The 25,730-nt window shown below is 46.6% G+C and overlaps 1 protein-coding gene and 1 long non-coding RNA gene across 2 annotated transcripts in view; one reads left to right on the top strand and one right to left on the bottom strand.

The window, feature by feature from the left end:
* DAPL1 (death associated protein like 1) overlaps positions 1–21,057 on the bottom strand; it is a 111,596-nt gene extending 90,539 nt beyond the window's left edge. The window contains exon 1 of the mRNA XM_086354607.1: positions 20,490–21,057. Coding sequence (XP_086210733.1) covers positions 20,490–20,631 — 142 coding nt within the window. The 5' untranslated portion in view covers positions 20,632–21,057. The remainder of the gene's footprint in view (positions 1–20,489) is intronic.
* On the top strand, positions 995–8,135 carry LOC147378399 (uncharacterized). Its single transcript, XR_015146549.1, has 2 exons — positions 995–1,192; positions 7,647–8,135. It is a non-coding gene; the product is annotated as an uncharacterized LOC147378399 (long non-coding RNA).
* Positions 21,058–25,730: the final 4,673 nt, after the last annotated feature.

Raw genomic sequence — 25,730 nt, 5'->3', positions numbered from 1 at the left:
GGTTTAAGTTCATTTTGCTGACTTCTTTCCCGTTTCTCCTCCAGAGAAAACAGAAAAGAAAGGTCTCTACAGCCCAAGTAAAACAGCCACAACTAAAAATATTTGACTAAGCCAGACACAGAACAGCAAAAATTGTATAATTCCATGTATATAAGGTATCTAATTCGATGAGGCAAATTCACAGAAAGCAGGATCAGCCTAAGCAGGGGCAGGCAGCAGGGAGGAACGGGGAGCGATTGTGTGGAGAGTGTGAAAGTTTTTGGTAGGGAATGACAAAAAAGCTCTGGAGATGGACAGTTGATGAGAGCTGCACGACAATGTGCTTATATTTAATGCCCCTGAACTGTACACTTGGATGTGGTCAAAAATGTAAATTTTATGATATGTATATTTTGCCACAATAAAACAAAATACACAGCAATGACTTCAATAAAATATTCGCTATGGTTCCCTGAACATAATGTCCATCCCCAGGGACAGCTCATACTCCATGCTGTGTGGCTGGTGTGGTCCCAGGAAGAAGGGTAAGAGGCCCCCTAGTCACCCTTCAGTCCTGGGTGACTGAATCCCACGTGCAGGACCCAGCCAGAGCGCCACTCAGGGTGCCGCTGGCACCGAGGGAGCTTGTGAAGCTCTGGGACATAAGCAGGAAGGCTCATCTATTCTTTCTTGAGAAGCTTTCTGAAGTCTCAAGGCAGCCTGTAAAATTCTTTTGACAGACACTGGAAAGTCCCGGGAAGACGTCCAGGCTTCTCTTAGGACGAGAGCTCCACGAGAGGAGAGTTTGGGATCACAGAGAGTCATCTGCGAGGGGGTAGAAGGAAAACGGAGTTTACTCAGCAAAGACAGGTTTCCTAAGGTCTTTTGTTTGACACGGAAAAATGAGACGAAAGATTGGTGGCCGGACTGTCTGATTTTCAGACAGCAGCCACTAGGTGGCGCACACACCGTAATAAATACTCTGAAAAGAGGCAGTTTCCTCAGCAAATTGAGTTTCAAGGTTCAGTTCAGAAGCAGGGTAGAGTTTACAAATAAGCTACTCCTCACTGAAGCCGAAAAACAACCCCCACATCTCAACCCTTCTAGAGTCAACCTAACGATGTGAGGGCTTCGATCGTCTTGATGACAACAGGGAGGAGGGCATCGTATCTACCTGAGGATCGGCCACGGCCTTTTCCTGGAGGAGACAGAGGTAATGTGAGCCCTAGGAGAGAGAGGTAACGTGAGCTCCCCAAGAAAGGGCCCTGTTCACAGGGGCCATTGTTTCTCCCAAGAGAGGGTTAGCCGTGGCACTTCCAGAACACAGTGGTAGAAGCTGAAGAACATATTCAGTCTGCTCAGCTCCTGGAGTGGGTTTTTTCCCTCCCCTTTTCAAGCCTGTATGTTCTCAGCAAGTGCTGGAGTGAGCAGGAGACCAGGACAAAGGCCATCAACCTGGAACGCAGAGCCCTGTGCCAGGAAGACGAAGAGGGGGCAGCTTCTCTTACCATCCAGGGTCATTCTTATTTACACAAACAATTAACAGGCACACATGCAAACCCAGCCAGGAACAGACCTGATAATGACCTAGATAATAAAGCAATCCAGTACTGCAGACAACGGAGCAAGCAGCATATCACTCTTGAGCCCAAGTCAGTTTCACTTGTCTCTCCTCTGTCACACAGCTGTGTGGGGGCAAGTCTGTTCTGATTCAGTGCAAAAGTGGCATCATTCAGTCAGGCAGTCAGAGGCACCGATGAAGGGCCCTCCAAGGGCTTGACTCAAGGCTGGGGTGAGATATGGAGGAAGGAGAAACTTCTGCCTCAGTGTCTAGGAAACTATAGTCTAGGGTTGTATTATCCATTACAGTAGCCACTAGCCACATGTGGCTATTTATATTAAAATGAAGAGTAAAGAAAATTGAAAATTCAGCTCCTAAGCCATACATACAGCTAGTGGCTACTGTACTGGACAGCACCAAAACCATTTCCATCATTGCAGAAAGTCCTGTTAAAGAGTACTGTGGCGCTAGTGGTAAAGAACCTGCTTGCCAACGCAGGAGACATAAGAGATGGGGGTTTGATCCCTGGGTTGGGAAGATCCCCTGGAGGAGGAAATGGCAACCCACTCCAGTACTCCTGCCTGGAGAATCCCATGGACAGCCTGGCGGGCTGTTATCCATAGGGTCACAAAGAGTTGGACACGACTGAAGCAAGTGAGCACATGTGAACAATGAGAGACCACTTTCAGAGATGGCAATTAACCAAGAGCAAATTAATGGGAGGAAATGAAGGCTCAGACAAGTTGTGTCTTTCAGCCAGGAAATGGTCTTCTGATTCCTACTCCAGTGCTTAGAGGCATCCTGAGGATTGTCTTAACTCTAACACACTGTTTGTGTTTGGGAGGTGGTGGGTGCTGGGTAAGTTATTGGAATAGAATTTTAAGTAATTTAGAAGCATGTTCTCTTAACCTGTAGCCTCCAGATAGGTGATTCATTTCTGGTTTCACTCATCCAAGATATTCTTCCCCAGCTTCCACCTTAAAAAACTCTCACTGAGATTCACTCTGTGCCACGGACTGGGCTGAATACTGTCACATATTTCATATAATTCTCACAATTTTCTGTGAATTGGGTTAGTGGTACCTACCTAAGCATCATCCATCCATCCCTTGGCCTTCCCAGGAAAGAGATCCCATTCCCAGCTCTAGCTCTAGCTCCAGAAGTGGGCCTATTTGATCCAAGAGAAATCATTTGTCATTGATAAGCTGAGGAACTCAGTTCAGTTCAGTTCAGTCGCTCAGTCATGCCCAACTCTTTGCGAACACACGAACAGCAGCATGCCAGGCCTCCCTGTCCATCACCAACTCCCAGAGTTTACCCAAACTCATGTCCATTGAGTCATTGATGCCATCCAACCATCTCATCCTCTGTCGTCCCCTTCTCCTGCCTTCAATCTTTCCCAGTATCAGGGTCTTTTCAAATGAGTCAGCTCTTCACATCAGGTGGCCAAAGGATTGGAGTTTCAGCTTCAACATCAGTCCTTCCAATGAACACCCAGGACTGATCTCCTTTAGGATGGACTGGTTGGATCTCCTTGCAGTCCAAGGGACTCTCAAGAGTCTTCTCCAACACTACAGTTCAAAAGCATCAATTCTTCAGTGCTCAGCTTTCTTCATAGTCCAACTCTCACATCCATACATGAATACTGGAAAAACCATAGCCTTGACTAGATGGACCTTTGTTGACAAAGTAATGTCTCTGCTTTTTAATATGCTGTCTAGGTTGGTCATAACTTTCCTTCCAAGGAGTAAGCGTCTTTTAATTTAATATCTGCAGTGATTTTGGAGCCCACAAAAATAAAGTCAGCCACTGTTTCCCCATCTATTTCCCATGAAGTGATGGGACCAGATGCCATGACCTTAGTTTTCTGAATGTTGAGCTTTAAGCCAAAGTTCTCACTCTCCACTTTGACTTTCATCAAGAGGCTCTTCAGTTCCTCTTCACTTTCTGCCATAAGGGTGGTATCATCTGCATATCTGAGGTTATTGATATTTCTCCCAGCAATCTTGATTCTGGCTTGTGCTTCTTCCAGCCCAGCATTTCTCATGATGTACTCTGCATAGAAGTTAAATAAGTAGGGTGACAATATACAGCCTTGATGTACTCCTTTTCCTATTTGGAACCAATCTGTTGTTCCATGTCCAGTTCTAACTGTTGCTTCCTGACCTGCATACAGGTTTCTCAAGAGCAGGTCAGGTGGTCTGGTATTCCCATCTCTTTCAGAATTTTCCACAGTTTATTGTGATCCACACAGTCAAAGGCTTTGGTGTAGTCAATAAAGCAGAAATAGATGTTTTTCTGAAACTCTCTTGCTTCTTTGATGATCCAGCAGATGTTGGCAATTTGATCTTTGGTTCCTCTGCCTTTTCTAAAACCAGCTTGAACATCTGGAAGTTCACGGTTCACGTATTGCTGAAGCCTGGCTTGGAGAATTTTGAGCATTACTTTACTAGTGTGTGAGATGAGTGCAATTGTGCAGTAGTTTGAGCATTCTTTGTCATTGCCTTTCTTTGGGATTGGAATGAAAACTGACCTTTTCCAGTCCTGTGGCCACTGCTGAGTTTTCCAAATTTGCTGGCATATTGAGTGCAGCACTAGAACAGCATCATCTTTTAGGATTTGAAATAGCTCAACTGGAATTCCATCACCTCCACTAGCTTTCTTCGTAGTGATGCTTCCTAAGGCCCACTTGAATCACATTCCAGGATGTTTGGCTCTAAGTGAGTGATCACACCATCGTGATTATCTCAGCTCTTAGCCAATCAGGGTATGGCATTCTTGTCATAGCAATTAGTTAAGAAATGGCATGTGACTTCTTTGAGCCAATAGGAAACAATAGGAAGTTAGTTCAGTGCTTCTGGGAAAGAAATTTGCTTTCTCCTAAGGGAGAGTGACTGGAAGAGAGAGTCTCTTTCTCCTGAACTTGTGTATGCATAATACGCCTGGAACTGCTGCAGCCTTTTCTCTACCGCTGACATGTGCTAGGGCAGGGAGCCCAGATACAGAGAGAGAAGGTCCAGACTGAGCTGCTGCTGGTCCTCTGGTCCTCTGCAATGTCAGCCACTGAGCCTCTCCATTGTTTGAACACTGAGTTAGACTTTCTGTGACTTGTAGCCCAAGAACCTCAATTGATAATCCCATTCTGCAGATAAGGAAACTCAGGCAAAAAAACTTCAATAACTTGCCCAGTCTGCTAGCTAGTAAAAGGGGGAAACAGGACAGAAACATAGATGTTCTTGATGCCAAAACACATGCTCTCTTGTTTCTGTCATACCGCTTTTTCCCTTCATGAACTGTATCTGTATTTCAAAGGATCTTGGGGAGAAACTGACAAGATAACCAAGAAATGACACCTTTAGGGACATAAGAAAAGTATTTTACCTTGGATTTACCTGAGCTTGTTCTGATTGCCTGGGTTTTGTAGGCACATGCAAACCAAATGTGGACTTTAAAAACTCACTGGCAGCTACACTTTGTGGTCTTTTCTATAGATTTATCTTTCTGAGTGCCCTTAGAAAACACTTTGTGATCTTGGTTTGTTTTTTTTTTCCTAGAATGGGTGGGAGGCTTCTAAAGAGAACTGCTGAAGTTTATGCCTTTCACAGCCACTGAATTAAATAAATACTTTGGCTCCTCCCAAAGACACAGCAAACTGAGCTCTGTGGCAGCCAGGCCTCACTTTACCCTTTGCTTTTTATTTACTAAGCGAGTACATACAGGGAGCTTGCTGGTGAGCCCTTGGAGCTTGACTTGGCACCCTTCGATTTTGGAAAGCTATAGTCACAGACCTAGAGACTGGTTTCAATATTTCTGGATTCATTCAACACTCTGGGGAGAGGGAGCAATAATTTCCTTCTCTGTCTCCTTGCCACTCTCATGCGTCTCTTGGCTCTCTCCTCCAATGTTGCACTTGACCTTACCATTTAATGAAGGTCATCCTCCCTGCAAATATCACATTAAACATATTGGGAACTGATCAACTGAGAGATTTCCGAGCAGAAAGGTCACAGCTAAAGGCATCATTTTCTCTGCTCCCCTTGGCAATAGCACTGGAGGAGGGGCCTTGGTGGAGGCAGAAGGTATCATAAAGATGCCTTGTAACATGTGGGATTAGCAGTTGAGGCATGCCTGCTGTTGCACTAAACAGGGGCTCTAACCTAAACCGTGCTGCCATGGAGAATTTTTGTCTGTCCTTTGGCAAAAGGGGCAGTTCACATCAAAAGCCAGCGACCTGAAAAAATTGCTTCTTTTGATGATTGGGCCTAGTGACCAAGTTATTAGACATCTAAAGTTGCAAGTTTTCCCTACTCTCCTTGAGTTTTCCATCCCAGAAACACTTCCTGATTATGAAAGAACCACGTGGGCTAGACTTTTCTCCAAATAAAAGATGAGGGGCTACTAACTACGTCCTAAGTGCATAACAAGTCACTGGGTGGTTCTGAACAGGATGAATTGTTCCCAAAGATGTGAGGTATTCTTGGTCTTCCTGCTTCCCCTCTTGGCACTTCCTTGCTCTCTAGCTTCATGCATCTGGTCCCATTCTTATTCTCAGCCAGGTCCCTACTTTCAACATCAGCCTTGCCCTGCAGGTGGAACCCAGCACATGGCCAGATGGGCCAACTTCATCCCAAAGGTCTACAAAGAGGGGCTGGCTTGATCCCCAGCAGGTGTGAGGTAGCCAGCGCCTGCCGCGCAGCAGCAGGGCGCCTGGCCCCACAGAGATGGGGCACGAGCAAGGTCCCTTGAATGTGTTCAGGTTGAACTGGGGTGCTTGGATGGAGTGAGAGCAGTGGTAGACAGGGCAGAGAAGTGAGGGGAGTGTGCGAGCACAGGCACTGGAGTCAGACAGGCCTGGGTTTAAATCTGCCTCATCCACTCACTACATGTGGGGTTTGATCGAGTTACTGAACTTCTCAGAGGTTTAGTTTTCTCATCCTTTACAAAGTAATTGTTTAGGATGATTTGAAAGAATGCAAGTATCCATAGAGACAAAGCAGATTAGGGGGTTGCCAGGGGCTGAGAAGGGGAATGGGGGGTGAGTGCTAAAGGTCATGGGGTGATGCACACAGCAGTTCTTTTTGGGGGGATGAAAATATTCTGAAGTTAGATTGTGGTGATGGCTATACAACTGTATAAATATGCTAAAACTCGCTGAATTATATACTTTAAAATGTTTAAATTTATGGTATGTGGATTATATCTCAATTTTTTTTAATGGGAAAAAAGTAAAACATAGAAAACAGCACAGCATTCTGTTCAGAATCCCACTGTCATTAATGGTAGTTAAAGTTATATTCTTATACCAATTACAGTAGTAACAGACAGAATAGGCTCACTCTTAATGCATTAAGTCCTATTGCCAGGAATACAAAAAAAGAGCAGGCAGTTTCCTAGAAAGTCCATTTAATTTGAAGACTTAGGGGGGAAAGTTATAATTTAGCCTGTAAATAATTAACATATTTTTCTATTAAACAAATAAATATAGAATGTAAAATTTGGAAGATGCAGAAAGACCTATAACTTTAAATACCTTCCTAGCTTGAGAAGAACCCTGCTGCTGCTGCTGCTAAGTCGCTTCAGTCGTGTCTGACTCTGTGCGACCCCATAGACGGCAGCCCACCAGGCTCCCCCGTCCCTGAGATTCTCCAGGCAAGAACACTGGAGTGGGTTGCCATTTCCTTCTCCAAGGCATGAAAGTGAAAAGTGAAAGTGAAGTCGCTCAGTCATGTCCGACCCTCAGCAACCCCATGGACTGCAGCCCACCAGGCTCCTCCATCCATGGGATTTTCCAGGCAAGAGTACTGGAGTGGGGTGCCATTGCCTTCTCCAGAGAAGAACCCTAGTGTCCATATTTACCCTTGTCTGCCATAAAGCTTACTTCTTTGAACAATTTTGGGTGGAGTTTGCACGGTCAGACCTTTCCGGGGTGAGGGGGGCAGGGGGAGTTTGCATTAACTGCCGAGAATCTGAGGCTCTGGGGAAACTTGGCTCCAGGCATTATGATATCCTTCACCAGCAGTCTCAATGGGGACTTCTCAGACCATGCACTCTAGGGAGGTTGGTCTGCCCTCTGAAGCTGCTACAACCTTCTTCTTCCTCACCTCAGGACTCTGAAGATTGAACAGAGGACCTGAAGGGAGAAACTGACAAACCCATGGGCCTCTAAGCTTTGGGCAACACCAACTCCGGGATGTTTGGGAGGACAAGGACCACGCCAAGGATTGGTTCCTCCACCCCAACCACCACACATAAGAGGCGAGCAGGGTACAAGATGGCGTCTGCTGGCCACAGAGACCTCCAGCCTTGTGCATCTTCCTGTGAGCGACCAGTACATTGGATTGTTGTGGTTTTCATTTTTGCTCCACAAATGCCCTACGTGCTCACCCCAGCCCCCAGTAAGAGATCCCACCCTGCAAGTGCACTCCCAGCACCTCAGAGTCTCCCACTCTAAAGCAACTCTGATGTGAGCGGGGGCAAGAATCTGAAAGAGGGATTGCACTGACTCTACAATGAAGAGACTCCAACAAAAATGAGGTCTTAAGTAATGGTAAAAAAATAATAATAATAATAAAGTGAATAAATAATGAGGAGCAGATTTTGAGTCTGGTTCCAAACCATGATAACCATGCACCATTTCAACCTAAGAAAAACTCAGTGATTCTGGGATGTAGCCATATCAGCCTTCCGGAAAGGATTACTAAAAGGCAACTGTGATTACTGGGGGGGATTTGGGTGGAGTCCCATCTGTTCCCTCAGCACTGAGTGATCTTTTGAGATACTGTCTGGCTTTGTGGTTCTGCTTGTCAGCTGGAAACTCATTTTGCCAGCATTCACTGGAGACCAGAATTTAGGATAAGGCCTCATTGGACTTCATCCTAGGGGCTCAGTCCCCGCAGTTCTAAATTTTCTGAGATAAGACTGTGGCACTGTTCCAGAACATGGACCCAAGGTTGGAGCTCCAACCTGGGCTCATAGCTTAATACTCTGTGGTGTGTGTGTATGTGTGTGTACATGTGGTTGAGTGTGGCGGGGGGGGGGAGGTGGGTGTGAAGAAGGTGCTTGTGGTGGGGCATGTGTGTTTGTGGTAGGGTGAATGTGTTTGTGGTGGGCTGAGTGTGTGGTAGGGTGAGTGTGTTTGTGGTGGGGCAAGTGTGTTTGTGGTGAGGTGTGAGAAAGAAGAGGAAATGCTCAGCTGGCTGCAGGTTACTCTCTCACTGTATAAGCTGTATTGAGACTGGGGGCTTCTTCTTTGAGCTTTTATCTGGGACTGGGCCTCAGAATTGCTACTTTCCATTTTCCTTTCCACTCCTTTTGCTCCTTGTTAAATGCCAGTTCAGGTGTCTGCCTGCCTCAGAGGACCAGGCCTTATGCAGACTAGCAGTCTCGGCCACAAGCGATTAGGAACTGTGGCTCTTCAGGCCAGGACATAGCTCTTCCTGGGAGTTCCGTTCCCGAGCTCTAGATTCCTTGTTCACTTGGCCAAGTCCACCTGTTTCCATCCCAGGTCCCTCTTGTCCTGATTTCCAAGATGTTCTTATTCTCCTACGCCTACTCTGCAGCACCCACTGGTCAGGCAGTTTTCTTACCACCCGCCCCACAGCCACACAAGGGAGTGGCTGCCCGGATCTGTGGACCCCCTCAGCTCTGCCTCTGGCTTCCTCTGCTCCACCCACAAGCCTTTGCTCTTTGTTTCTGGCAGAACCATTCAGCGTCTCCCATTCACCCACTCACTGCTCAGGAGCCCTGACTCTTCACAAGGTATCAGTAGATCCCCCTCCCTAAGGTCTTCAGGGGAAGGACCTCGTGGGCAGACACAGGGGAAGAGAGGGCAGGTGCCTTTCCTTCACCTCAGAGCATGCTGATGAATTACACGGGACAGTGCCAGCTACAGCCATATGAGGCAGGTGCTGTTCAGTCCTGTGCAGTGCCTCCCAAGCCTGGCACAGAGAAGGGCCCCCTGCAGGTGGGCGCCTGGCTGAAGGCAGAGGATGGAGGGAGCCATGGGCATCTCGGATCACGACAGTTGCCTTGGACGGGACCTGAAGCTGGCTTTGGAGCTGTGTTCTGGCGTCTCTTTCCTGAGATTGGAACTGCAGACTGAGGAAAGCAGGAGCTCAAATTGGCCCAGCCCTTCAGGTGTCCATGGCTGGTATCTGGCGCTGCCTCTCTGCCTCACCAGTCACGCTGGGCTAGAGCACTCTGATGATGCTTACATGTCACACAGTCCAATGTACATGACATTTATCACAAAAACCTTGACCCTGAGTGTCCAGACTACAACTCTAACCATCCTGTGAGGCTGACAGTGCCTGCACCACCATTTCGCTCGGATCTGATGCGTCCCTGAACATTGACCTGGCTACACAGGAGACTCACCCGGTGCCCTGTCCTCATACCCGACCTATGGAGAACTCTGGAGGCAGAACGCCTGTGCTCTATTGCCAGCTCCTCCCTGTACTTGCCGTGTGCTCTCAGACAGCTTACCACCTCTCTGTGCCCCAGTTGTCTACCAAGTGGGATATATTTAATGCTGGGGTAGTAACAACGTTGTAATGGGGATTAGTAAGTGAATAACACGACGTGTTGCAAATGGGACTTAGAACGTGCCAGCTGTTACTGTTGACCATGGAAGTGGCATCATGGCCACACACGTCCCAGCCCAGCTGCAGAGAAAGCCCACCACGCGCGACCTTCTAGGCCGGGATTCCTGCTGCTCGCTGGGAGCCAGCTAATTGACAGTGAAATGTGATCCTTGCCACGAACAAACACAGGACTTGCTTCCTGCTGAACTGTGGGCAGTTCCCCAAAGAACTGTGTCTTTCCCCAGAGACATCCACCCTGGCCCTGGCCCTCTTGAGACTGAGAGTGACATTCCTTTTGGAGGACAGAACCCCTCTGGCCTGGGTTGGCTGTCCCTTACCCAGCCTCCCACTGAGGTCCTGGCTGGAGATGGGGAACCAAGCACCAATTGCTGGGTGTATGTAGACTGTCTCCCACAGCCTGGTCATGGGTAGCCCCTGATGGACACCAGGTGGTAAGGTCCAAGTGGCAGATCAGCCTGGCACTGGGAAGGAACCCACTAGCCTGGCCTGGGGGGCAGAGAGGACAACTCCCAAGGATGAGTGGGGTCCCATCCCTCACTCTAAGAAACCAGGGGCTTGGCAGAGGAGTCCAAGCACTGCCTCCAGCGCACAGCTCATGGGACGCCGTTTGGCAGTGTGGGGCATACCTGAGAAAGTGAGACTGTGTGGCTGAGATGTTTCTCTGCAGGCTGGCTTCCGTGAACAGCCTCTGGACTGTCAGCAGGAAGCTGCTGGGGGACCCCAGTCTTCAGAGGAGGGCTCAGGATTCACTCAGTGTAAGCCCAGCTTCCAGAAATGAAGCTCACCCTGGGGCAGGCAGGCCAGACCCATAGGACCGCCCAGCAAAGCTATCCTTGGCAGCTCTCATGGGAGAGGAACCGGTGAGGGCTGAGGGCTGCCCTTTAAACCATAAGGAATTGCACACCTCATGCTCTGTTGCTGGGGCCAGTGGACAAGGAGGATTAATAGTACCTGTGTTAATAGTACCTGTGTATAACGAGATGTAAAATTAGAGATGAGGAGTCCGAGTAAATGATTATTTGCTGTTACTGTTTTAAAACTGGTCAACACTGTATCTAAATCCTCTGTGGTTTATATGATGTCACTTTACACAGAATTAAAGTAAAAACAAACAAAAAAACACCTGTGAGGTGCCATGTTACTCCACCAGTCAAATCACAGAGGCCTGCGTGGTTAGCCTGTGAGCTGGACACTCATTGGTTTCTAAGGTTGGAGAACATCTGTTGCCCTCATTTGACCTGTCTCCTTTAGACATGCCACAGAGAAGATTTGTAATAGTTATTTGCAAAAGCAGGTGGGCCGCTTTGAAGAGCAGCCTCCTGTAAACAGAAAACACAGGCGGCAGGGTACTCTGCCCTGAGGCTAAGACGATCCTGCCTGTCAGGCTCTGCTGTGTCAGCACGGCTCTGCCTTTCCCAGGGCAGCACCCTTCGAGGTCATGCAGAGGAGAATACGAAGCCCAGCACTGTGGTCAGAAGACCTGAAATGGAGCCCCAGTCGGGCCCTGTGACCTTGGCCAAGTCACTTAGTTTCTTCCCCTGAGCCTTATTCTATTCTCTGTGAGATGTAGGGAAGCAGAACTACTTTGCTTAAAAAATGTATTGACTCATGTTGGTGGAAAAAACCCACAGAAAGGTCCAACTTCAGGCATGGCTTCATGGAGGGCCCTACAAATGTTACTAGGTTTTGCCCCCTGGTCTTGATTCCCCTGTATTGGCCCTGGTTCTGGATCCATGTGGCAGCTCTGGCCTCAGCCTCACACCATGACAACACATGGGGCAGCAAAGGACAGTGTGCACCCACAGCTTTCCATCCTGGCAAAGTCCAGGGATTCCCTCCGCCTTAATCTGGTTAAGTCATGTGCCCACCCTGAACCAAGCAGTGTGGCCAGGACGCTGAACGCACAGATTGACATCACTCGCTCACCGAGTGTTTGGAAAAAAAAAAAAGTGAGTATTAGTAGCTCAGTCATGTCTGACTCTTCGCGACCCCATGGACTGTAGCTCTGCAGGCTCCTCTGTCCATGGAATTCTCCAGGCAAGAATACTGGAGTATGTAGTCATTCCCTTCTCCAGGGGATCTTCCCCACCCAGGGCTTGAAACCAGGTGTCCTGCATTGTAGACAGATTTTTTTTTTTTTTTTTTTACAGTCTGAGCCACCAAGGAAGCCCCATCTAGTGTTTATTGATCACCAACTACACGCCAGGCACCACTGCGTATGTGGGGCATATACAATACTGGGGGCACAGTGGGGACAAGACAGATCACATCCCTGCCTTGTTGGGGCTAACTTACAGTAGGAAAGAAAACAAATACATTGTGTAAGATGAATCAAAATTCAGAAATGACAAGAGTTAATGGAAAAAACCCACCAACCAAAGCAGACTGAGAACGTAAAGAGTGATATCGGGTGACAGTGGAGTGTGATTTTAGATGAGATGCTCGGGGAAGGAGGTAGCATTTGAGAAGTGGCCTGAATGAAAGGAGAACAGAGGGCGTGTGAAGACCTGGGCAGAAGGTACAAGTGCAGAGGCTGTGAGGCAGAACAAGCCAGGCTTCTTAAGGAAGAGCCATGGAGGCTAATGTGGTCTGAGCAGTGTGGGCCGAGCAGACGAGGAGAGAAGGTGGAGAAGTGGCCACAAGATGCTGGCCCTGCAGGCCGAGGGAAGGAGATGGAATTTTATTCTGATCATGGTGGTGAGATGGGAGGCTTTTCAAAAGGAAAGAGACAGGAGTTATGTTTGATCAAGATTTCCATGTACAAATGGTCAACACACACATGAGAAGTTGCTCAAGATCACTAACCATTAGTGAAATGCATATCAAATCCACAAGGAGCTATCACCTCACCCCTGTTAGGATGGCTTTTGTCAAAGGTAAGAGATAACAAATATTGGTGAGGATGTGGAGAAAAGCAAACCCTTCTATGTTATTGGTAGAATGTAAATTGGTGCAGTCATTACAGAAAATAGTTCCTCAAAAACTTTAAAAACTTAACTGACATGATCCAGCAATTTCATTCCTGGGTATATATCCAAAGGCATTGAAATCAGTGTCTAGAAGGGATATATGCCCCCCCTTGTTTATTGCAGCATTATTTCCAATAGCTGATATTTGGAAATGACCTGAGTCCATCAACGATGAGTCAATAAAGAAAATGTGGTGCATATATACAAGGAAATATTATTCAACCAAGAAAAAGAAGGAAATCCTGACATTTGTGACAATATATATAGACTTTGAGTGTTTTATGCTAAGTGAACTAAGTCAGAAAAAGACAAGACCTGAATGATCTCACTTATATTTTGAATCTAAGAAAGCTGAACTCATAAAACCAGTAGAATGGTGGTTACCAGGTGCTGGGGGTTGAGAAACTGAAGAGCCGTTTTCTAAGGGTAGACACTTATAACTAGTAGATAAATAAGTTATGGAGATTGAATATACAACCTGGTGATTATGGTCAACAATACTGTATTATAAACTTCAAAGTGACTTATAGACTAAATCTTAATGATTCTGAACACAAAAAAGAAATGATAAATATGCAACAGGACAAAGTGTTAGTAAGGTTACGGTAGTAATCAAAGTACAGTATTCCAATGTATCAAGCAAACATGGAAGCCTTAAAGATATACAGTGTCATATGTCCATTATATCTGAGTTTACATGTATACCTGTGGTGGATTCATTTTGATATTTGGCAAAACTAATACAATTATGTAAAGTTTAAAAATAAAATAAAATTAAGAAAAAAAAATGAAAGACATACACGACAGGTGACAGCGACAACCACAGATTCCATTGCTCTCGTGTGGAAAGGGCAGGGTGAGGGGAAGCAGTCTCAGGCAACAGCAGCTGGCACAGGAGGCAGAACTGGGGAGAAGTGGCTGGACTCAGGATACATCTTAAGTTAGGGGTCCATCCCTGGAAGAGCCTCACAACCTTCCCAAATGGAGATTAGGGGTTGTCAGAAGAGGTGGTGATAGATGCTGGTGGACAAAGATCAATAACTTTCCATTACTTCCACCATTTGCAGTTTCATGCAATTTTTCCTCTAGAGATATATTTTCACCACCATCAGCTTTTTCTGGGTTGGGGACTGTATCTCCAATCTCATTTCCTACCTCTAAGACCTAGAATCACTGCAAGGGATTTTAGAAATGATATGGTCCAACCCCAGTCTGTTCACAGATGAGAGTCCCAAGTCTTTGAAAAATTCTGGGATTGTACAAAGCCCCACCAAGCCAGTCAGGGCTGGAACTGGGCCACAGCTCTGATTTCCAATGCTGGCTTTATTCATAGAGCAAAGGCTCAATTTGGGATGTTGCCAAAGACTTGTGGAGTGATGGGAGAGGGTTTAACCTTCCAACAGTCTCCATTAGCATCCCCCAAATAACCAGCAAGCTCAATAAACAAGGACCCTATCACTGACCACAAAGCTACCCCCAAGGATCCCATACAGGAATCCTGGAGCCACTCCTATCCTCGGTCACCAGCTCCTCATCAGCAACTCGAATGAGAGTCAAGAGTCCAGACCATAAAAGGCAGGCACACAGATGGGAAACACCAGGGTAGTGCCTTATGTTCTTTTTTAGAGGAAACTATATTTGAAGTACAGGCTTGATAGTCCTGCTGGGAAAGCTGCCAGTGGACAGGTCATTGCTTCAGAGCCGAGGGACACACATTAGCCTCTGAGCAGAGCTGCAGTTCTGCAGTCTATAAAGCAAGAGGCACGGGCTGCTCTGCAGGACAAAACAGCTCGAGTGGGAGGGCTGTGAAATTCTCTCCCGGATGCTCAGTGTGCTGGCTGGTCTCTCTGCGGGAGAGGGAGCCAGGGGCCAAACTGCTTTGCACTTACGACCCAGCACGCTGCCTGACACCCAGGGGAAGACTGATATAGGCTTGTAGAAGGCAGGGCCAGAGTGGCTGCATCCCATCTGGGCTGTATCCTGAGTGACCAGAGAGTGCTGCATGTCACGAGGGTGGAGGTGGGTTGAGCAATCTGTGGCTCTCACCAAAGCAGTGCAGTGGAGTTCCCCCCAGCCCCCCTCCCCTCACCTCACCTCAGTCTGTGGTTTTAATTTTCTTCTAAGAAAAATAATCCAGCTTCTCTTTAATCAGTAACCAGGATGGTCGGGAGAAGCTGTCACAGAGCCAATGGGAGCGGTTCCTGTGTTTAATCATGAGAATGGCCCAGCTGTCTTCTCTGAGGAGGGCAGGGAAGTGGCTCCTTGGATGGCTTTCCATCCTCACCCAGTGCCCACCCTCATTTCAGTGGGGAGCCAGCTGGCTGTCTGAGGGGATGGACAAGGGGCATAAATACTCGTCCGTGAGCTCCCTGGGAGAGCATGGCTGTCTGAGGGGATGGACAAGGGGCATAAATACTCATCTGTGAGCTCCCTGCAGAGAGGGCAATGGCAACCCACTCCAGTATTCTTGCCTGGAAAATCCCATGGACGGAGGAGCCTGGTGGGCTGCAGTCCATGGGTTCGCACAGAGTTGGACACGACTGACGTGACTTAGCAGCAGCAGTGAGCTCCCTAGGAGAGCAGGGAGTTTTGACTGAACCTCTCCCCAGATGATACAGGCGAGAAGAGCAGTGTCTCTGGCAGAGGCAGAGGAGTGGGAGGGAGGGAGTGCCCGGCCACAGGACCCTACTGCCTTCCTGGACTGATCAAGGCCATCCTTTCTCACGGGCCAGCTGGTGCCAGCCAGCAAAACCAAATGAGTATTGCAGTGGAGCAGGGGAGCTCACGGTGAGGATGTGGCAAGGGGAAGGGTGAGAAGAGGCTGCTGTGGTGCAATTTCAGGGAGATGGAGCAAGTGAGGGGTAACTGGGGTCCTGATTCCCTATTCTGACTTTAGCAAAGAAGGGATGGGGGTCCCCAACACACACAGCCATTTTCTGCTTCTGACCTTAAACGGGGGTCCCCCTGCAGGGTGGCACAGTCAGTAGGCTTCAGGATAATGCTGAGAGCACTCTCACCAACAAGGAGGGACATTGAGTGCTCAAGCTTTAGCCAATGCTTCCTCCGCAGGTGGTGCCAGAAAGGGGTGCAGTCCTGCTCGAACCTTCCTTCCCTGTCATTCTGCCCCAACAGCCCAGCCAGTGTTGACCCGGCTCCTGCGCTTCTCCAGGCATCTCAGCTCTCACCCCAGCACCATGTGGAGACCAAGGACATCCTCCAGCACTTCTTGTGTATGTCCCTATGTTTTAATTTACAATTTTCCTCTCTTCTTCTCTCGGTGGCAAACATGTACAGGTGAAGAGTTGGCTTACATCTCCTCCACAAGCCGCCGCCTCCTTTCTCCTGCACCAGGGTAAGTTCTGTGAAGCAGTACAGCTCTGGCTCCCCAGCCCCATGTGCTCTAGAAGAAGCTGCCCCTTTTCCTCTCTGCACACACACAGGGAGCAGACATATTTTTCTAACCATTCTGTATTCAGTATTCTCCTTCCCTCAAAACTTCAGCTCCCAGAATATGTGTGTATGTTTTGGCCCAAATTTGCCCACCTCAAAACAAATCGTCTCTAATATCTCTACTTGCATCATGTTTCATGTTTCCTTCTGAAACCCCACGGGCACCCTAGTGAAGTCTCACCCTAAATAGGTGTTAAGTTCACTGAAGGCTTTTTGGAGTGCAAACTGAAATGTCTAGAGCTAACAGTACCCCAGACCTGGAGCACAAAGGCCCTTTCTCCTGAAGGAGGGCAGCTACTATCATTTTAGCCTCATACACACAACATAAAAAATGCTGGCTGTCCTTTTCTGGTAACCACTCACATCAGAGGTACCTCTGTGGCCTTCCCTTTGCAGATCACTTTAATTATAGGCACCGATGGCTACAGGGGATACGGTGCAAACTGGGAACCTTGGATTTCAGTAAATTCCAAATTGCTTTGAAATCCAAATACAGTCAACCCTCAATTATCCACACCAAGGAAAGGGAGCGTGGATAATCCCGAACAGCAGATGATTAAAAAATCATTTCTTTTGGCTTTGGGGAAGTGCCATATGTTATTTGCAACAGAGCAGCAAAATTTCCTCTCTAGTTGTGTTTTGCTCAGATTAATATTGCATTGTGCTTGCATTTCTCCTCACACGCCAGCTGACAGCAGAGGTGGTGAGACATGGGAGTCTGTGCAGAAGCAAGGTGAGTGGCAGGGGAAGCCAGTGCCCAGGAAAGAAGAGTAAGGCCCAGGTACTGATGAAAAATCAAAGGCTCTGGGTCTCCTCTCTCAACTTGAAAAGACATCAGAATGGAGGAAGAGAAGAAGGAAAAAGAAGAAAAGGAAACGAATTTAAAAACTCTAAATGGAGAGACCATATACAAGAGAGCAGAGCCTCCTGGGGCATCGCCTTCCTCCCATCAAGCTTTCCCAGCACACTCTTTATGATCCCGTGACATGAACCATCTCCTTAGAACACCTGGTCTGCTCTCTGTCTACGGATCACAATCAGTGCTCTCTGCCTCCTTGCCTTTGTTTCTGCTGTGCCACCTGCCTGAAATGCCCTTTTCCTCTTGTGTCCTATCCACATTTCAGCCCCCTTTCAAGACCTAGCCAATTTCCCACCTTTCCTTTTCCAATCATATCCATCAGAAGCAATGTCCTTCCTTCTTTCTTCCACCCCGCTTCTGAATGCCCATGACACAGTCTTCTCTCTCTCAGCATACATGGGGTATAAGCTCTGTGAGGACAGGGAGAAATGCTGTGATAGATTTCTGATGGGCGTGGTATTCCCTTTAACACCTGGCAGTGTTTGGTACCTGGCAGGCTCCCCTACCTAGAGATGGACTGACTAAACCCTGCAGAAGGTGTGAAGACACTAAACCCATGGTTTCAAACTTGAGCTGAGTTAGGCTTTCCTGTGGGACCTGGTTTCCCAGGGTCTGTTCCCAAAGATGATGCTTCAGTAGGCTGGGGGAACTTGGAGTCAGGTGTTTGTTACAAGTGCTCAGGGGATTTCAACCACTGAAAAGTCAATTATAAAACACCCAAATCAGGGACTTCCCCAGTGGTCCAGTGGCTAAGACTCCCTACTTCCAATGCAGGGGCCTAGGTTCAATCCCTGACCAGGGATCCCACATGACACAACGAAAGATCTCACATGCTGCAACAAATATTGAAGATCCCACATGCCGTAACTCAGACCTCATGCAGCCAAATAATACATAAATACTAAAATAAAACACACAAATCACCAATGCTCACACACTCAACAACTTTCATCCTTGTGTACCATTCACTTAGGGGAAACCTAAAGTGAGAGTTGGACCGTGAAGAAAGCTGAGCGCCGAAGAACTGATGCTTTTGAACTGTGGTGTTGGAGGAGACTCTTGAGAGTCCCTTGGACTGCAAGGAGATCTAATCAGTCCATTCTGAAGGTGATCAGTTCTGGGTGTTCATTGGAAGGACTGATGCTAAAGCTGAAACTCCAATACTTTGGCCACCTCATGTGAAGAGTTGACTCATTGGAAAAGACTCTGATGCTGAGAAGGAATAGGGGCAGGAGGAGAAGGGGATGACAGAGGATGAGATGGCTGGATGGCATCACCTACTTGATGCACATGAGTTTGGGTGAACTGGAGTTGGTGATGGACAGGGAGGCCTGGCGTGCTGCGATTCATGGGCTTGCAAAGAGTTGGACATGACTGAGCGACTGAACTGGAACTGGAAAGGTTAAAAAACAAAGATGCTGAGAAATGCACTAGGGTTATTACTGTTATCTCTCATACTTCTTAAGGCTGACTTCAGCATTTTCTTAAGTGAAAATAACTGCGAAGAGTAGAGGTTCAAATAGCACAGAGATTTACAACAGATTCTCTATATTTCCGTGAGCTGAAGCAGGACATTTTTGCACCTTTGACGTCAGAGTACAGCTTACAGTCCTCTTTGGTGTCCAGCGCTGCCTGTCCACACACTAACTTGGTCCTCACTCTTCACTCCACCATCATGCCAAGGAATTATGTGCATTGCTGGCACTACACCACACTACACATGTTGAGTTTCACTGCTGTTTAAATAATTTCAAGGAGATTAGACTATCATTTGGTGTTGAAATGAGAAATTGTTGTATACACAGAAGGCCATGAAAACAGAGCAGCAGGGCATGCATTTGACATTAGCAAAACAAGTTTTTACTGGAGGAACAATCACACTTCCTCATTTTCTTGGAAAGAAGCAACCCATTGAAACAACTGCTTTATAGCTTCACTTCTCAAATCAACTGGTACCAATTGTGTTGGCCTCAACTTGGACCACGAGAAAACTGCAGAACCTCAGGCCTATCTCAGACCTACTTCACACTGGCTTTTGACAAGATTCCCAGGTGACTTGTATGAATATGAAAGTTTGAGAAGCAGAGCATTATAGGACTTAAGGAAAATATCTATAGGTAGATAAAGCTGAGTTATGTTTAGTTACTGAGATACGCACAGAAAGATTACCTATCACATGCTAGGCAAGAAAGCTTGCAAAGAGATGTCAGTGACTTAGAAGAAGATATGGGATGTTATGAGAGACCATATCATCAGTTCACTTGAAAGCCCAGAGGACATAGATGTTTGGGAAAATACACACATCAGTGACTAAAATGTGATTTAGAAGAGTTAGGTGAACATGAACAAGATTTGCAAAACATGTTAACAAACTTTTCCACTGTTCTCCTTAGACAAGCCTAAGAGTAACACATGGTAACAATACATGTTTAACCTTAAGGGGCTCTTTCAAAAAAGAAAAAAAATTATATGAGCAAAGAAAGCATTTTGTCACAGTTTAATAAGGAACACTTTTCCTTCATAATACATAACATGATGTATCCTACAAACAAAGGCATCTCAGATTTCATGAAATATAACTGAAAGTCCCACACACTTTACCAAATTGCTTTCTCTCAGAGTTTAAATTTCAGCAATCATTGCTTCACTCTGATGCTTCCTAACATTGATACTTTTTTGCACAGAAAACAAAGTTTTGAGTTTGTTAATTCTGCTTTTTAAGTTTTACACTTTTTAGGTCCTCCAACTCCATGGTTTTAATCTCCTACTAAGAAAAACAGGTCATCAGCTCTAGCCATCATACTTTAGAATTTAGAAAGTTAAATAAGAATGGAGAGAATATCAGGTGAGAGAGGGAAATGAGGTAGAAAGACATGGGTCCAGACTGCCTCTAACAACTATCGTATCTCCTTTTCCTACTTTAAACACTCACCAACATAAAACATTTAAAAAACCTGTTAGCTGCTTTCACAATTATTGTCTTTAATACATAGAAACCTGTCAAACAGGTATTATTATCCTCTTTTCACAAGTGAAGAGAGTGAAGCCAGAGAAATAAAATAACTCACCCAAACAGAAGTGGGGATCTTCAGTGGTGGGACCAGAATTCAAAAAAGGTGTCCCTGCAGCCCTGCCGAGTTGGCGTCTCCACGTGCAGCTCCGCCGCGCGCTTTGCAACGCTGCAACTGCTCCGGCTGGTGAAAAATCCATACGCTGTCCTCCCTGGACTTGCAGGCCTTCAGCTGAGTTGCTGCACTGAACAACCCCTTAGGCTGCCCGAGCCCTTTGCCTTTAACGTGGGACCAGCCTCCCTGCCTATTCTTGACTGCACTGAAGTATCCAAAACTACGGAATTTCTGTCCATGTAGATGCCCCCAATTCTCGCAGTTTCTGAGTTCCCCTCGCCACCACCACATTCTTTAAAATTAGATTGCTTTAAGCTCACTTCACTTCTATCATTTAAAAGCATCCTATGTGACTGGCCCAGGCCCAGCACAGCCATGCCATCTCACTGCTCACCTTTGAGCCTGCCTCATGGTCCTTATCCTGGAGATTCTTATTCTTTCCTAATAAATCAAAATGCTACTCTGAAGTGAACCCTCTTACTTCTCACTAATTACGTGAGTGGTCCACCAGCCTCACTGACATTAGAATCAGCTGGGAGCATTAACATCTACAGGGCTCAAGCCACGCTGCCAGCCAATTAAACCAGAATCTCTGGAGGTGGGATCCAGGATCAGTATCTTGTTTCATTTTGCAGGTGATCCCAATAGCAACCATGAATGTGAGGCAGTGAATCATGCTACTTACCTCCTTCAGCTGTCCACTAACTCAGTTGTTGCTACCCTTTCCAATTAAGCTCTTTAAGTTAAAAGTCCTTTAATAATTGTTCCTTTTTAAGCCACTTTTCAAAAATAACTTTTTATTGCAAAAAAATACATTTGTTTTACAGTCTTTAGCTTTGCAAATACAGCTGTCAACTATAAATTGGCACTTGCCATTGGCATTTGCCATCTACAAGGATTAATCATGTGCTGCTGCAGCTGCTAATTTTCAACAACCCCTGAAAGTGGAGAGCAGAAATGAGGCACTCTGTGCTCAGGGTGGGGGTTGGGGGAGACTGGCAAAACAGGTCTTCAGATAGATATTTTCAGCAGACAACTTTATGAGCCCAACTCTTGTATCTCCTCACATCTAGGAGGACTGGTCCTCATGACTAGCAGCTCATGACCTTCATGAGACTAGCAGAAACCTGCAAAACATGTGTGCCTGATTGCATATACTCCCCCTTCACAAAAAATCACATTTGTACAAACCTCTCCCCCGAACCCTTTGGAACAGTTTCTCAGAGCTATCTCTGGGCTATAGTCCTCATTTTGCTCCCAGTGAAACTTCACTTGCAACTCTCACTTTGTGTATTTTTCTAAGTCAGCACAACCGAGCAAAGAGAAGCAGACATAAATCAGCAATAGTCTCACTACTGCTCACCTGTCCATGAAGACACCATCAGTATCTTTTCTTTGTGTTTTGCATATGTGCATTTTATTGTACATGTGGCTTTGTAGCCTTCTTTTCTAATCTGAACATCTTTTCACTTGGACTTCTTTTCACTCTTGCCTTTTTCTTCTCTGTCCTGGCCATCATAACTTTCACGATTCAGTCTTTCCTGGGTCTTTCAACCTGGCCTTCTGCTGTGAATTCTGAAGCCTCCTTCTATCCTAATGGGTGATTCAGTTCAAAAGCACTAAACATGTTCCTTTTGGAGCTGCTGCCTTTCCAAATGGCTCTACCACCTGGCTGCCCAACTGCTCAAGCCAGACGTACCTGAGGTCATCCTTGGACAGTTGGACATTTCACACTTCATTTCCTTTTTTTTTTTTTAATTTTATTTGCATATAATTGATTTACAATGCTGTGTTAACTCCAAGCGCACGACAAAGTGGCCACATATATTGATTCTTTTTTAGATTCTTCATGCACAAAGGTCCTCACCTCATATAGAGGTGATGAGATTCCCACCTCATACAGCAGGTCCCCACTGGTTGTCCTTTCCATGTATAGTATAGTCATTTCTAAACAATTATCAAAGCAAATATATTGTGCTTCTTAATGTTTTTTGAATCTGTACGAATCTCTCTATCCCAAAGTGGCAGCTTCCTTCCATTGAGGCCGCTATCTTTGCCATGGCCAAACTGGTCTCCTTATTGTTTGCTTCTCTCTAGTCCACTGCTTTGTCTGTATTCTCCTCCAGACTAGAGTGAGGGCCACGTCTCTTTTGCTTGTCATTATGTCCCCAGCATCTAGCAACACATACTTAAGCCATTGGTTGAATGAAAAATGAACGACTGAATTTCTTGTATGTGAATACATCATGAATCAATCTTCCAGCACAGAAGCGGGTTTTTGCTGGATGTGATCTCTCTTGTTACTTAGAATATTAGCAAGGCCAGGGTGATATTTCTCTCCAAGCTGTAAGGGGACCCTGGGTAAGGGAGTGGCTTTTTCCTGTCTTTAGACCTGTCCCCCAATCTTTCTCTGCTTCATAGTTTTTCCTACCTAATTTTCCCTCCCTTCCTGCTTTCTCCATCTTCACAAACTTGAATTAGCCTAGTTGAATTTTGTGTGAACTTAGTTTTGTTTTGGAGAAGGCAATGGCATCCCACTCCAGTACACTTGCCTGGAAAATCCCATGGATGGAGGAGCCTGGTGGGCTGCAGTCCATGGGGTCGCTAAGAGTCGGACACGACTGAGAGACTTCACTTTCACTTTTCACTTTCATGCATTGGAGAAGGAAATGGCAGCCCACTCCAGTGTTCTTGCCTGGAGAATCCCAGGGACCAGGGAGCCTGGTGGGCTGCCGTCTATGGGGTCGCACAGAGTCGGACACGACTGAAGTGACTTAGCAGCAGCAGCAGCAGTAGTTTTGTTTTTCACAGTGGAAGCTCCCCATCTCCTCATTAATAAGACACCACTGTAACCCAAAGTTCTGTGGGTTTTCAAATAGAATCATGTTTATGAATGTCTGATGTTCACTTGCTGTTGATACCAGCATCATCATTTCAGTGGTGGGGGGAGGGGAAGGAGTTGGTGAAAACCAGAGATTATATAGTTTCCAGTCTTTATCTCAAGGAGTTTTGGCATCTTTCTTCAAAATGTGAATATTCAGGGCCTGTGAAATTAGCTCCATGACGCCATCTGGGCTTAGATGAGGTTTTTATAGAGTCTTGCTGCTGCTGCTGCTAAGTCGCTTCAGTCGTGTCCGACTCTGTGCGACCCCATAGACGGCAGCCCACCAGGCTCCCCCATCCCTGGTATTCTCCAGGCAAGAACACTGGAGTGGGTTGCCATTTCCTTGTATGTAATTGAGAGCCTTTTTTAAAGAAAAGAAATGCAAATTACATATACATTGATAAGCCTTGAAAATTGCTTGTGCAAGTTGGGGCCTCCTGAAAATCAACCTTCATCAGGTAAATCTATTCTTCATCTTCATCTTCTTAGCTTTCATAACTAGAGAAACTGAGGCCCAGGTGACAGGTCCACCTGTGAGCTGGCTTGAGGACTGATGGCTGACCTACCTGTCCCCATTCTAGGACCTACTGCTTGTTATGGGGCTAGACGGACTTCAAAAGTTAGCTGAAGAAAGCCTCAATTCCCTAGCTCATTCATACAGGTCAAGCCAGAAGGGTACAAACATAGATACATAAGAAATTAATGTGTTTTCAACAAGTTCAGGCTCTGCTTGAGCAGCAAGCTTCTTGATCTGGCAGGAAGAGCCCTGGGCTGGGAGTAGGGAGGGGAAGTTCTCTGAGTTCTTGTTTGTACTATTAAGCACCTACAAAAATTGACCTCCTTATGCTGTTTGAAGCTGCTTGTGAATTTGGTGGAGCCAACAGTTTAGACAGCTATCCAGTTTATAAGCTGCTGCACCACTTAACTGACTCCTACAGGCTTGCAGGGCAGAAGGTCAATCTTCTGCACTTCCACCTCCTGGCCTAGGAGCCATCCCAAGGCCTCATACCTGGATTCCCTTTGTCTGCCTCACTTTTTTTACTTAATCAGCCTGGGCCTGTTTATGACTTGGTTTTGCCTCCTGACCCTTGCTGTGGATCACACTAACCCATCTGGGTACCCAAGTCAGTCCTGCAAGCTCCCACTTATCCGGGTTGGAGGCTCAGATGCTCTTTTCAAGAGAGTCCTGGAAAGACTTCAGTTTCCAGCCTCGTCTTCCAGGCTGTCATTCTGCAAGCGGGAATGTATTGGGGGTCACACGGTTTATGCCTCCAGTGCAGCCTTGGAGGACGTCCTTGCACCAGGTTCCTCATTTATAAAATGAAGGATTAGACTTCACACCCTTTGCAGCACCACAGTCTGCAGATGCTAAATAAAGTTGTAATGAAAGCAAAGCAAATTGGCTCCTGTGTCAGAGTGCTTTGTTTGCTGTTGTCACTGATGTCAGAGACAAGCTCACCCAGGAATTCCCTGGCTGTCCAGTGGTTAGGACTCTGCACTTGCACTTCAGGGGGCACAGGTTTGATCCTTGGTCTGAAAACTAAGATCCTGTATGCCACATGGCATGTCCACTCCCCTCCCCAAAGTATATGTAGATAAGCACAAACAGTCCATATGGGCCCTTAAAAAAATTTTTTTTTTTGGCCACACTATGTAGCATGCAGGATCCTAGTTCCATGACCAGGGACTGACCCCCAACCCCTGCACTGGAAGGCAGAGTCTTAACTGCGGGACCACCAGGGAAGGCCTCATATGGGTCATGTTGCTTTGCCTGCAGCTCTTCTTATGTTGAAAGAGGAACTCTGAGGGCTTTGGTCCAGAAAGATTCCACATGCTGTGGAGCAACTTAAAGTAGTTAAGCCCGTGCATCACAACCACTGAGCCTGTGCTCTGGAGCTCCTGAGCCACTACTACTGAGCCCATGTGTCACAACTACTGAAGCCTGTGAGCCTAGAGCTCGCGCTCCACAGCGGGAGAAAGCGTCGCAATGAGAAGCCCAAGCATCACAGTTTGAGAGTAGCCTCTGCTTGCCCCAATTAGAGAGAACCTTCAGGAAGCGATGAAGTCCCAGCGCAGCCAAAAATAAGTAAATTTTTAAAAAAAATTAAAAGATGAACTCTGAGATATTAAATTTCGATGCAAAGAGAAAGGTGCTGCATGAGGCCAGGTGCAAGCCTTGGAGCCAGTGTTACCAGCTGCTCACACTTGGGCAAAGGCCACAGCAAACAGGACTGTGTTTGACAGGGAACCAGCAGGGCACAGAGTGAGCTCAATAAGCGCGGGGGGGCAGTACTTAACAC

This window comes from Bos grunniens, chromosome 2, assembly GCF_055505025.1.
Source record: "Bos grunniens cultivar Pamir isolate PY7600 chromosome 2, Bosgru_T2T1.0, whole genome shotgun sequence".
Classification (NCBI taxonomy): Eukaryota; Metazoa; Chordata; class Mammalia; order Artiodactyla; family Bovidae; genus Bos; species Bos grunniens.
Note: the sequence above shows the minus strand (reverse complement) of the source record. Positions and strands in the feature narration are given on the sequence as shown.